The 14315-nt window shown below is 37.8% G+C and overlaps 1 protein-coding gene across 3 annotated transcripts; it reads right to left on the reverse strand.

Annotated features, from left to right (window-relative positions):
- Window positions 1-2092: 2092 nt before the first annotated feature.
- Window positions 2093-8104, reverse strand: CALCB (calcitonin related polypeptide beta). Of its 3 annotated transcripts, none has more exons than XM_074956929.1 (5): window positions 7985-8104; window positions 6559-6654; window positions 6061-6192; window positions 2863-3047; window positions 2093-2489 (listed from the first exon to the last, which is right to left on the reverse strand). In XM_074956929.1, the coding sequence occupies exons 2-4, from the start codon at window positions 6642-6644 to the stop codon at window positions 2888-2890; spliced, it is 378 nt and encodes a 125-aa protein (XP_074813030.1). In that variant the 5' UTR covers window positions 6645-6654; window positions 7985-8104; the 3' UTR covers window positions 2093-2489; window positions 2863-2887. The 3 variants fall into 3 exon arrangements, with proteins under 3 accessions (XP_074813030.1, XP_074813029.1, XP_074813028.1); XM_074956928.1 differs by having other exon boundaries at window positions 2097-2489; window positions 2863-3050; XM_074956927.1 differs by lacking the exons at window positions 2093-2489; window positions 2863-3047 and adding an exon at window positions 4733-5218.
- Window positions 8105-14315: the final 6211 nt, after the last annotated feature.

Consider the following 14315-nt stretch of genomic DNA (forward strand, 5'->3'; position numbering starts at 1 on the left):
CAGGTTTAATGCACGTCACATTTCTAAAGCAGTAGGACATAATCCTAGTGTTGTTAACCAATGTTATATCTCAATAAAGTGTATTCTAATGTTCAAAGCTATGTATGAGCTATTACTGAGTACATAATGACAGATGTGCTCCTCTGTGTTGTTGAAGTAAGAGGTCCAAAGATATCACTGTAGAGTAATATAGGTTAAATCTTCTTAGAAACTGTATACACCTGAATTCTAGGCATTGCAGAATTCTAGATTATTGTGGTAATAAATGCAGTTTGTGTTTAGCTAAGAAAAAAGTATCAAGCACTGCATGTAGAGAAAAAATTATTTATATTCAAGTTAATTTCAAACAGAGTATATAGTATGAAATTCGCCACAGCCCTCCATACTACTTAAATCCCACCAGAGATGGTTGTGTGGGAATCATACAATCTTAAGGCTGCTCTAATTTACCCCAAAAAGCCATAAACTTAGCCAAGGATTGGCATGATATAGGAGTGTCCCCACCACGTAGCCTTTCCTCCAATCATGCCCCTTTTCCCTACCCTTGCCACAGTGGTGCAAGAGCCCTAATGACCGCTCCGCACCATGAGATGATCGTCACTTCAGTGGAATGATCCTCCCTGGACTGGTGAAGCTGATTTTAGGGTCAGATTGCACTGGCAGTGCAGTGCAGTGCAGAACAAAACAGACTCAGAGGCTATGTCTACACTGCACACCAGTGGTGGTTGCAGTGTATAGGGTATGTGTAGCTGTGTGCCACAGTGCAAATCTGTCCACACGGCTGTGTATAGCTGCATACGTCAGTGAAAAGCAATGGCAGAGGAGAAAGGGTTCAGTAGCTCCCTGCTGCCAAAGCCTTTCACTGCAGCAAGGAAAGACTCGGGGGGGGGGAGGGGGGAGAGACAGTGGGGAAAGGTTCTCCCTGCTGCCTCCCATCTGCGAAAGCCTTTCACTGCTGCTGAAGTCTTTCCCTGAAGCAGGAAAGGCTCCAGCTGCAGAAAACTGGCAGAGCCTTTCCCCCCTGTCAGAGTTTTTTTCCTGCAGTGGGGAAAGGCTCCAGCAGCAGGGAGACAGAAGGACACTACGCTGCTAAAAATAGCAGTGTATATATGGGAGCACTGCTTGGGCAAGTGAAAAGCTGTGTAGGACACATACCCACAAGCTTCAGATGTCTCTTTACTCGCCTAAGCAGTGCCTCACCACCTACACTGCTATTTATACCAAACCTAGGTGGGCTAGCCATGTATCTACTGTACACACCGCTATAACAAGTGTGCAGTGTAGGGAAGGGTAAACCCAGAGTATCTTGCCCAGCCAGTATATTGAAAAGTCAGCAATTTCCTTCTGTAGGAGAAAGGACCCGTGTTGGTTAAAAGGTGTCATCCTTGGTTTTAAAACCACCCATGGATTGTCTCCAATTTCCTTTTACTCCACTCTCTGTTCTTCAGCTCCTCTATAGACAGTCTCAGACACTGGTTAATCAAAGAAACTGCTTCTTTGCAGTTCCTTCGGTCTGTAATTGCCATCCTGAATCTCTTTCTCTCATTTCTTCTCTCTCTCATTTCAACCTCAGCTGAACACATATCTTTTCTCCTTTGTCCATCCCCCTACTATTTAACTCTGTAAACCATTTTGGAATATAGATTGTATGAAAGAGGCTATACAAAACTGTTGTCTTGGTCGATACATTATGACATTTGTTACTACCAGGAACTGTGGGGGGTTATTCTGTTGAATCATTTTGTAATTATTTTTGAGCTACTGGTTCATGAGTTTGTAAAAGGGAAAATGTTCTCTATTCTGAACATTCAAACTTTAGTTCTCAAGAACCACTCTAGAGCCTGTAGTTATATAAGACATAGGAAGTACCATATGGGAGCAGGCCAATGATCGTTCTAATCTGGTATCCACATTTGATTAATGCCAGATGTTTAAAAAAACAACTATGCAATAAACTAACAATAAAATTGGTTTAAATGAAAGATCAGTTTCTCAATCCAAATGTATCTAAAATACTTTTTTTAATTTTGCTTAAATTCACAAATGATACAATACTGAAGTGTTTTTAAACATACTGTACAATCATGTCAGTTAAATGTTTTACATCAAGGCACAGCACACCATAATTTTACAGATATGCCTTGACAGGCAGCAATTTAGTGTAATCCCCGAGATTTGGCAGTATTGCCCAGATACAATAGCATGGGTCAGATTTCACATATATGCTAGGAGATAAATAAATAATAGATGCTATCGCATTTTATTTGAAATAGAATTGCATATAAAAAGAATATACAATAATTTAATTTGAATAATTAGATTGTTTTGTACTATACATAACAGAAGTGCTTTCATTTGTTTTTAACAAAACATTTTTATATATTAGAAGGATGCAAAAAATGAGTCTTCTGTTTGGCCTTCTTGATTTATGGAGAAGAGTTGCTTTCATCAGAAACAAAAGGGAGTTAACATTTCAGTTCCATGGCAATCTGAAAGAAAGAAATCCAAAATTACCAAAATATTGATACTGAAATATTACTTTTAGTATAACGCAAGAATATCCACTGATTGAAACTATTATTTGAACCAACCAGCTTTGTTTTTCAAGGTGATCTAGCATTCATTACAACTGATTATTTAAACTTTTCACTTTCCTTTGAAAAAAAGAGACCTTACAATACATGTTCTACTTAAATGTATAACTGGATTTGTAACACATTTGGATTAACTATTACTGTTTCTTTCTAGGATCTAGACACCATAAATCTATTTTCCATCCAAACAAGAATTCTACGTAAGATATTAGCAATGGTAACGTTACCAAGGGAAGTAAAAAGTCTCCATTTATTGCAGGGTGTTTACCATATTCCAGGCGTCATTCAGATGTTTATATTTGAGCATTTCTTCTTCGCCTCCCAAAAGCTTTAGATCCCACATTGGTAGGTACAAAGTTGTTCTTGCCTACTCCTCCTGACCTGCTCAGGAAGTCTGCCAGACGATGGGTCACACAGGTTGCTGTGTTACATGCCCTTTTCTGTGCTGTTACACTGCTTTTCAAAATAAAAAACATATATTTTACATAGAGAGAATGTAAAGAATACTTTGTTTATATCAATAAGGTGTGGTTCTACCTGGAAAAGTACCTCTATAAAAATGGAATTGTGAGGTTCCATATTTATTGTATTTCAAGGATTTACATATTGTTCACTCAGTTTATAAGTTAAAAAATACTTTTCTTTTTCTAGCTACCAGGTGCTACAGACTCAACTCAGGTTGTGAAAGTCAAACTGGGCTCTTTCTTTCTTGCACATCATCACCAATAGTTAAGGTTGCATAGACAAAATTATCCCCTCAATAATATTTGATCAACTCCATTCCCACCAGCAAATAATTGAAATTTAACAGACAACTGCTGATAATGCATAAGGAGTAAAAGAATTTAGCTAAGTCTCACCCGAGTTGGTTCTGTAGTGCTGATGGAGTATAGTAGCAAAAAACCTATTTTAGGTACTCAGATCAGCAGCTATGTCCAAACACACAAAAGCAGTGAAATCCTGGCTCCACTGAAGTCAATGGGAGTTTTGTCATTGACTTCAATGGGGCAAGGATTTCATCCAGGAACTAAATCTATAGAGTAAGAAGTTGCCAGGGATTTTTTAGTAATTTTTCAGAGTTGAACTGCACATAGTCATTTTCCTTCTTCCATATATCTGATTGCACTATTTAAACAGCTTTCTTCTTTATTTAGGCCTTCACTGAGCAAAACATTAAGCATTTTAGCAGTCCCACTGACTTCAACTGGACTACTCACTTGCTTAGAATTAAGCACATGCTTATGTGTATTGCTGGACTGGGGCCTTAGAGTACATACTTCTATAGTCTTTGTTCAAGCTAATCTTCTATTGAACTCAATGAGAATGTTTCCCGAGTTAGGACTATAGACAAATCCAGAGACAGTACCGTAGAAAACATCCCTGGTAACATGACAATTGTTTTCTGAACAGTTCCCATATTATGAGATATATGTTGTACAGACAAAAAAAAAAGTTAGAGGCACAAAAGTAGCACTAAATCTGTTGTATTAAAGTAAAAGGGTTAACAGAAAACAAGATTTTAAATTACCCAGATATGAAAGCCCCCCTTTTTCAATCTTTTAATATACAAGTCTACCTCACAGGTTATTTCTAAAACTGATACATGTAAAAAAAATCCAGTTATTCATGGTAATATATCACTGTAAAGAAGCTTCATGTAAATAATTTAAAGGAAAATGAAAAAAAGGAATATTAAAGTTCTTACCTGGATGAGTTCAATGAGAACAGTTTTAAACCTGGATTACATTTCTAGTGTTTTCACACTAGTTAATACATGCATTGCTTGATGCTTAGCCATTTCAAAAGTTCATACAAATTGTTGTACTAACTAAGATTGTGTGTGTGTGACTGATTATGTATGCACACATACATATAGAAAGCATTAAAAGGGTCTAGGAGTTCTCCCAGTGTATATGAACATGGTCAAATTGTTCAGCTATTCTGGAATTAAATTATTATACAACTTTTGTATTGTTCTGCTCTTCTCCAGTTCTGAAAAGATTTGTAAAACTTTTCTAGCTTTGTCTAGAAATTTTGTATTCCAACACAATTAATCAAAACAGACCTAATCCTCATAGAAAAATAGGTTTATTGAACAAGTGCATGAGCAGGCATGAAAGAAGAGTTTATCTGTACATGTAATAGCTAGAAATGAAAAGCTTTGTTTAGATTTTTTTTAAAATAAATGTCTAAGAAAATCAGTTGAAGTCTCAAGGCAGTGCTGTTCATTCTTTTTTATTTTATTTGGGTTTTTTTTTTCTAACTTGGTATGTGTGTTGTGTTCTTTATCGTCCTAACTTTAAGTCCATCTCAAACATTCTCTGTCGAAAACAGAATCAAAATAACATAGCAAAGTTAGCAATCAAGGTTAGATCCACATGCATCAAGTTAAAAAAAAAAGGGAGAAGGGTGGAAATAAGCATGTCTAGTTGTTTCCCAGGGATTCCCCATAGTTTGCATAGCGTTCATTTTCCAGGTCATTCAGCACATTCCTTTTCTTGCCAGGAGTTCCAGCCCCGACGTCAGTACGAGGGTAAGTTTGCAATTTGTGCAATTCTTGAGACAGTTTGCCCAGCACACAAGTACTCAGACTGGCGCAGCGTTTGGAAATAGGTCTATCCAGGCTGCAGGGGGAAAAAACATGCCAAAAAAGTAATATAAATCATGCACATTCATGCATTACATTCCTAGATAAATAAGTATAATTAGGAGACAAAAGAAAAGGATAAAATCCCCTCACACTCATTTCATGCAGGGGGGGCACACTTGAAATCAGAGGGAGAACAGAGTTCTATCATGAACAAAATGAATATTGTTTACTTGATCAAGCAAACTGATTAGATTTTGGGATGCTGGTAGTCAAAGGAGAGGGGGGTTGTCTTCCAATGTACTAGACATGCTGTTCAGTCTCTCATTCATGAACATGCTTTGCAACAGGAATTCATTAAGGTTAATGCAAATGTACTTGCATGCCTTGGCTCTGAGGGAGAGGGTGGCGCTGCGTGCACTATTAGGATGCCCCCTTCAGCCAGTGGCCTTCCATGCCTCACGACAGCATCATGCACTATCGCGACAGAGAATCCAGGAGCGATCGAACAGCCCTCAATACTACCACCGGGAAAACGTACCGATTGCTGCCATATTTTAATACAACCCCCTCCTTGAAGTTCAACTCACCCTCCAATGGTTTGTTTTTTTTTTTTTATTTTCTCTCGGTTGTAAAAAAAAAGATAAAAGCAGGTTAACTATGTGGAAACCATCCACCCGATACTGACACGGGAAAACATCTCTGCAGTACTATCCCTTCCCAAGTGTTGTACAAGGTCATCCGCAGTCCCAAGGGAGAGGAAAATCTTAGCCTGCCCGAGCGTCTGCTGAGGTGGCTCTTGCTGGGAAATCAAATGGACACGCAGAGTGGTCCTGCTTCCCCAGCATCTGTGCATATCCCCGGGGCTGTAGCCCTTACCTATTCTCCTCAGTCGCTTGTTCCAGTTCTTCCGCGGTCATCTGAACAAATTCTTTCACCAACGCATTTAATAATCGCCGAGCTTCGTAATCACTGAGTGTCACTCGATCTGTTATAGACTCTAAGCCAGGTCTAGGTGGAGACAAGCGAGACAGCATGAATACAAGGATAACTGCTGCAGAGACTTTTGCATCTGTGCACTTAGGCAGATGAGTTCTTTTAGACACTATTCAACATTGTTGAGCGTGTCTTTGTCACTAGTGTCCATATGTATATCAAACTCAAGACAAAGACTACTCGTTCTCTCACACACTAGATAAGTAATCTATTGCATGTTAAAATATGAGCATTACAAAAAAATAGTATTAGAAGATCTAAGTTCTCTCCTTTACTATGATCCACTTCCTATATGCAGCCATAAAGAAAACTAAATGTCTCCATTCCGTTCAGATTCAGTGCTCCGAAACTCATGAGTTTCCACCGCTCTCTGCTTCTTACCTGAGTGGGGTTGCCTGGGAGCGATCCATCTGGCACATAACCAAGGCATAAACAGCAAGGAAAGATGAAATCTTCAGCATAACCATAATGTCCTCTCTACAACAAAGATTCAGATCAAACAATGGCCATTTTCCAACCTCCTCAATCTTATCAGATCTACTAAAGATGCAGTCTTTCTCTAGGCACACTTGGTAATAGGTTGTTATTGTTAATTTGCTTTGGTCTCTTGCTTTAGTTTTCTCAAAAATTTTCAGAATTTTTGTATATGACCAAATTGTAATTTTTGGAGTATTTTCAGAGTTAGGATTACTATCAAGATGTAATTAAAATGGGATTTAAATTAATGCAGATCTGTCTATAAACTGATGGGAAACGTGTCTCTTCTCCCCTGTAGTTGAAGCTCTACACATAATTTCATGCATTTAATGTGTCGGATCTGAACTGGACAAAATGGCACTTCAGGTACAGTAAATCTTATGAAAGAGCATGAAAGCTAAAGCTAGTGTTATTTTTAAAATATGAAATATGACCACTACTTTTATGTATTCTCCTTTTTGCAGAATATTAATACATTTTAATCGTTCTAATGTTTAATTTAAAAATAATTCTGTTTGTGTAGAAATCAGTACATTATATTAAAGAGTGCTCACTTCCTGGTACAGTTTACATGCTAGTCTTCCAACTCAAATACAAATTAGATAAAATTATAAAAACAGGTCCATTCAATTAATTTTAATTTAAAAAAATCCCAAAATTATGACCAAAGATAAATAAATCAGATGAACTCAAGTCAAGACAGCAGAAAGATTTTAAAAAATCATATATTGAAGAATTCTTCTCTCTGACACACAGCTTTAATTAATATCTCTAGATTAACTTAACCTTTTCACTCAAATTAAAACACCTATTACTACCTACAGCATATATTGCTAGCTAAAATACAATGAAGGTCGTCACTCTTTAAACTTTTACCATTTTATAACAGATTTTGTGAAAAACTCAAAATGATTACAAAAGAAATCAAGCTATGCAGCCCAATAATGTAGAGATTAGGGTGTTTTTTCCATACAAAATATAATATACTACGCAGTATCGGTTGCTTTCAATTATTCTAAGGGGATTGTGTATTCCTTCTTTTATCTTGGTACTTTTTATTTTTATTTTGTTTTATTTTATTTTGAGGAATCCAGTAACGTGTAATTTAGAAGACCATACGAAATCTAGCTACTTACAAATTATGCGTTCTCTGAATGCACAGAGAAAAATCAAAACAGAAAGGCAGCACAAACTATAACTGGGCACCAGTTAAAGACCTTCTTGGGTACAGGTACAGCTTCAAGCACTGCAAATTCTGCTGCACTGAAGTAAGCTCACCAATTCTAGATTTAAGAAAAGAAAAAGAAAAAGCAAGAAAGAGCATGCTTACCTTGAAATGCAAAGCTTCTTAAGAAACGGTAAAGGCTTCCTCAATATATGTTTCTAAATCGTGATGCTGTTCAATGCTTAAGTACCCCCCTTTTATATCTACCGCCAGGGTGAAAGTGTGTAGGCGTTTGACCGGCACTGGCCAGCCACTCATAAGGTCTGTTGGCAAAATGTAGCCAATCCACAACCGGGCACGAAACCCACTGCTCTCCAATTACATCATCTTCCAGTCACTGAGTATTCCATTCACAAAATTTGCTAGTCAGTTGGCTACATCTGATAGGTTTATTTGCACTGAGGTCACTGAACGAAAAAAAGACGGATCGCATCAGACGATTAATGACAAGTAAGGGAAATCGTCTCGAGTCATTAATAATGTACAGTCCGCCCCTTACCCTCACAAAAAGTACCATATCTTTTTAATGAAAAATTCAAAGGACAGGTTATTTACTTATTAGAAGCGACATCTACTGCAAAAAATACCGCATTGCAGACAGAAAAAAGGACCTTGGCAACGGCGGATTATCATTATTTTTATAGTCTGCAAATGAGTGGCTACAGTAATGTAACTGCATACATGGGAAACTGTATTTAGTATTTTTACACATATTTTCTAATAGTACAGTTTTTTGTTTTGTAACAAATTAAAACATGAATGGAGAAGTTATTTCACTATTTTCCTGATGAATGGGAATTGTTATGTTACTAAATAAGTTTAATTATATCACGTTAAGAGTATAGTATCCGGAGCAAATAAATCTGTTATTCTCCACATATTAGAAAAGTTTTTCCTTTGGTACCTTGAAGCCCGATACTGCAAACCTTTACTCACTTGGGTAGTTCCCCTGACTTCAAAGGGACTAAATTTTGAGGTTCCAGCCTGTGGATTGCCAGGTTACGCATTTTCCCATAGTTCCTGGTATCTAGTGTGCATTTGCATTTGGCTAACTATATGGGGGAAAGGGGAAATTTAAAATAACTAAAAATAAATACCAAAACATTCATGGAAAGCCCCAAAGCCCATTGAAATTAATGTGAATCTTCACTCTGATTTCAATGTACTTTAGATCAGGCCTTTTGTCTATAATGAACAAAAATGACTCCCCTTCCTCTGTCAACCAAGAAAAGCAATTTCCATTTTTCCTCTCTTCTACAAGTATCGACCATGCTGAAGTCTTTCCACATAGCATACCTCGCATTCTTTATTGTTAATGTAAACTAAATTCCGAGTTAAAGGTCAAGCATCTTGTAAAATAATTCTTTCTCTCTGGCTATTATATTCACTTTTCATAGGGTTTGAGAAACAAGAATAACATTAGTCTCCTGAGTCATCTGAAGATTAGCAAAAAGAAAAGGAGTACTTGTGGCACCTTAGAGACTAATAAATTTATTTGAGCATAAGCTTTCGTGAGCTACAGCTCACTTCATCGGATGCGTTAGCGCAACCTAGTGGGGTAGGCAGTTGTGTGGAAAGCAGGTCTGAAGAGAGATGCTGGTTAAGACGGAAGGGATTGGAGTCTACTTTTCTTCTTTACAGGGACTTCTATTCAGAGTCAGTACTTAAATTGTGACCATTTACTCTTCTCTGTTTCTCCTTTGAACAGGACGGATTTAAACTGGTCTTTGGTATGCATTCTTTGAAATCCGTTTACATCCACTGAATCGAACGCAATTATTGTTCACAGTATGAATTTGAATTCCCGTGCAGGAAAAAAAAATAAAAATAACTGCACTGTCTTCTGTGACACACAATTAAGACTCGTAGTTTATTTAATATAAACCCAGGGGAAACTGCATACTGAACTACTATGTTACCAACGGTAGCACTTAATATTGAGAAATAATGTAAGAACCCATCTCTATTCCGCAGCAAATTGTCCGCAGAAAGTGTACAAACAGTGGGACAGGCCCGACCATCGTCTCTTAGAGGGGAGGATTGCTAGCAGATGTTGTAGCCGGCGTGATTCAATCATTTCGTGCTACGAGCCCTGTCTTTATTGATTGCCATAAATACTATTATAGTGGCAGCTTCCTTTCTGCAGCCTGCTTGGAGCAGCTGGGAGTGTTTGGAGTTTGCCTCCCATCCGCGGCTCCCCCCTACCCCCTAGTCCAGAGTTGAAGTGGCCACGTTCCGGCAGCTGCCAAGCTGCTTCCCTTTCCTGGGCACTTTAGAGATACAAGAGCTACATCCGCAGTGGAGAAGCCTCTGCCCGAGCCAACCGGCTCAAGCTATAGGGTCAAATGAATCACTCTCAAAGGGTCTCTTAGTCACTGTCTAGAGGCGTTGTAGACGTGTCTCGAGTTTGCACACCTGCTCCATTACAGGATGGTTGGATTTACTGTATGTTTGTAAAGCTGTTTTGCACACACACATTGACACAAACACATCCAAAGGAAAAGCAAGTAGTTTTTCCTGTGGAAAATATCAATAAGGTGTGTACTTTCTCGGTGGGTCTTTTCTTCGTGTCAGAAAAGCTCTTTATAAAGGGCAGAAATAGGTTCTGCCAACAACAACAAATGGGGATAAACCACTTTCTGTTTGCATCACCATAATAAACATTGCATTTTCTTCTCACTTTAGTTAAGTTTCCATTGTGCTCTTGAGAATATTCCTGGGGGTAAGTATAATGCTTTTCTCTTACTCTGCTTTCCAAAGTGGGCGCGTGCGAAGCCATCCAAGTACCGGATTTCAAATACATGCTGTTTAACATTGATTCATAGGAGAGGGAATAGAATTACTCCTTAACGAGAAACAGAGTATATACCAATCTGTAGCTCGTCGCGGACCCGGGGTTCAAGAGTAAACCCTAATGTTTTGCAAGCAGATTGTTCCCCTCTCATTCATCTGCTGAAGGGGAGCCTTTGCACAAGCCATGAGGTCCATTTGGCTGCCTTTTTGGCTGTGTGCGTTTGGCAGGGAGCCGGGAGTTGGTTCCTGTGTAACGGTGATACGGAGAGTCTGGAGGGACAGTGAGAAGGGTGGTTACCGAGAAATCCCCCTCTGGGAGCGCTGGAGAGGGAGAAAAGAATTGCATCAGGCTGATTGCTTCTCTGTGCTTTAAAGCAGAAAAAGCCTTTTTGTTGCACCCCGGAGACTTACATTGAAAACCTTTTCAGCCTTTCATAAGCATTTCAATTTGTTTGTAGAGATGATACTCTGCAGACATATAATATGAACTGATCACCCATGGACATAATTACTAAGGTAGAAGCCAAACTATTTCTCTCCTAACCCCGACAGCTTTGGACCCTGCGAAATTCCGAAGGAGACCCCCTGCCTCTGACATCAAGTAGATGGAAGGGAAAAACCTACAGAAGGGTTGCTGAGTCCTGCTTCTACACAAAGCCATCATACCATGTGACCACAATAATAAAGCTTTCAAGAATGATCTCAAAAACTGAAAGAGACTATTCCTGCACGGAAATAGTATCCAATACATATTCGATATACACCCATATATAATCATGATTTCTCCATTTACTTAAAAGAATTATATATAGATATACTAATTCCTATTTCATTGTTTCTCATTGTTGGAAACTACCGTCTACATGTGCTTGAACATCAGATGTGTGACTTTTTTATTTTAGGTTTAATTGATATTTGATAATGAAACTTTATATTAACACTCTACTGCAACCTTCCATTTCTGAAAAACTGGTGAAATTACATAATCATTTTACAGAATATGGCTAGCAACACTTTAAAATGGGTAATTCGGTTCCCAAATCCTCATTTAAGAGATTAAAATTGTAATTCATGAGGGGAGCAGCTGCGCGGAGAGCTTTTAAAAATCAGGCCACTCATTTAGCTGCCTAAATTTGGATTTACGAGCCTAACTTTCTATAATTTGACCTGTACACAAAATATAATTACAGGGATTGCTCCTGTTGTAGTAAAAATATTTATGTCCCGATTGATAGAGTTTGAAGCAACAAGATGAATGCAAAATATATGCTGGTTTTGTTCATGTTATATTTAGTTCTAAAGCATAAATATACTTGATCATAGTGAAAACATGTTAAAAGACGCGCACAATTCACTGGCTACCTAAAAAAGGCATTGCTGATTTTTTTCTATCATTTTTGGTTTTCCATTACCAAACTTCTTCGGTTCACTTTAGTAATAATGGTTGCGTAATACATCCATTTATAAGCCGCACACCTTGGATGATTGTAAATCAGCCTCAGGTTTCCTCAGATGACCAGGAATTTATGTCTTTCTAAACTCTCTAAAATTTTCCCTGGGTTCAGGATTTAATGACAGTTACAGGTCAGAGGGGGCTTCGATGGTTTATTTTATTTTCAGGCTTCCGATTTCAAGTGCAGTACGCAGTAAATGGCTTTGTATAAATGCACAGCTATGCTGTAGATCTTGTTATTTAACTGTAAATTACCTTGGGTTTATAATTTCCCCAAGATATCTCCATATTTATATATAGAATTTCGACTTTTCAGTTTTTGATGAAAGTGTCCAAATATATTCAAGTTGTATTCCTCTTCTTACAGGAGGTATACTAACATTTTACCACACCTGTACTTGCAATCTTACATGCGCACCGAATTAATGTCATGTAAGAAAACTAATCTAAAAGAATTATCATAATTTCAAGGGATACAGAAATTAGTGGACTGCTGACTACCACTAGGACTATTTCAAAGCTTTGCTAAGGATTTTCAGGGCTGCCACAGGGATGAAATTCTTGCGTTTTTTTACAAGAAGGTTCACCATCCTCCCGGGAACTGTTGACCGTGCGTTTATATGGATTTCATCTACAGAAACAAGGAACAACTTATTTACAATTGAAATAATGTTCTAAAAGAAAATGTAGGACACTCACCAAACTCATCTGAATTTATGCCAGCACAATGATAGCACAGATCACTTTGCTAAAAGCCATAACGAATTTAAAGATCAATCTGCAGAAATGAGAGTATCTTAACCTGAAATGCAGAATTGTGACTTGCATTTCAGTAGAATCCCTTGGGAACAGTTTTTGACGTTTTTATTTATTTTTTATTATTATGCTTTTTCCTTCTACCAGATTAATGGAAGTTTGATTTTAAATAACCCATTCAGAATGCTTATTTTCACCAAGGCAATTTCTAACACTCTATTGGAAGACTGAATTAATGTGTTTTGCCTCTTTGGTATCCTTATTTCTGGAAATTAGAAATAATTGTCTTTGAAGCAGAGACAGGATGAGGTAATCTCTTTCATTGGACCAACTTCTTGTCTTTAAAGCCGTCTGTCATTATGTACAGTTAATTCTTTGCTTCACAGTCATTACTTTAGTCTTTTCAACATGGCCTGTACAGTTATTCACATTACAATAAAATATATTTGCTTAAAGGAATCCAGCTTTCCACATCCACATTAATATTTTCTCTCAAACATATAGATAGAGCTGGGTTCATTGTAGCATAATTAAAAAGCTGCATTCTGATTGTTTTTGTTAGAGATGCAAATCTAGAAAGCAATTTTCTCTTCAATGAACAGATTTTCTATTTAATTTATTTATTTATGTTCATAGGGAGAAGCCTAGGTTTCTCATTAACAGGACTTGCCCTGTCTAGACTAGGGGCAAAGTCCTGTTTAAAATTGTTAATGTTAAAAAATTTTAGCTGACACTTTTTAAAACGTAACCATTTTCCCTAGCCATTCCCATTGTGTCTTCTGATCCTGGTTAGCCCTGCTAAGCACCACCAGCTGAAATGATGTTAAACAAAATAATAATGTTTACACTGTGTGTTTAGTATGGTGTTAGTTAATGTGTTCTAACACAAAGTAATTTTCCAACATAGAAAAGCATATAAACTGCACAAAGGAGCTACACATGAAGGAAACACAGGGAGAACAGCCACTCTCCACAGTGGCTCCACAGAGAACACCACAGACACACACAATAGGCATGCGCTGAGATGGTGCCATAGCTCCACATTTATCATACAGATCCAGTGACCTGTGAGGAATTGAATTCATGCCTCACCCTCTCCATGCACAGAATGCAGGGGTGCACAGAGTCTAACTGAGCCTTATGCAGGTAGAATAAATTACATCATATGAGTGTGTCTATAGAATTAAACAGCCCCTTTCTATAAAGGGAAGCCTACAGAACATAGGAATTGCTATACTGGATCAGAACCATGGTCCATCTAGTCCAGTATCCTGCCTCCAACAGTGGCCAGCACCAGATGCTTCAGGAAAAGTGCAAAAAACCTTACAGAAGGTAGATGTGGGATAAGTAGCCTTCCAAGTAGGTCTCATCCTAATACCCAATGGAGATTGGCTTAAACTCTGAAAATGAGGTATTATATATTTCCCTTTTTTT

This window comes from Natator depressus, chromosome 6 (assembly GCF_965152275.1).
Source record: "Natator depressus isolate rNatDep1 chromosome 6, rNatDep2.hap1, whole genome shotgun sequence".
Lineage (NCBI taxonomy): Eukaryota > Metazoa > Chordata > Testudines > Cheloniidae > Natator > Natator depressus.

What these genes read in the sequence shown, in the direction of transcription:
- CALCB (XM_074956927.1), bottom strand. Translation starts at nt 6,644, where the DNA reads ATGGTTATGCTGAAGATTTCATCTTTCCTTGCTGTTTATGCCTTGGTT. An exon ending in TCCCAGGCAACCCCACTCAG is followed by an intron (nt 6,193 to 6,558) that starts GTAAGAAGCAGA and finishes GTCTCCACCTAG; the next exon opens with ACCTGGCTTAGAGTCTATAA. An exon ending in CAAGCGACTGAGGAGAATAG is followed by an intron (nt 5,219 to 6,060) that starts GTAAGGGCTACA and finishes TTCCCCCTGCAG; the next exon opens with CCTGGATAGACCTATTTCCA.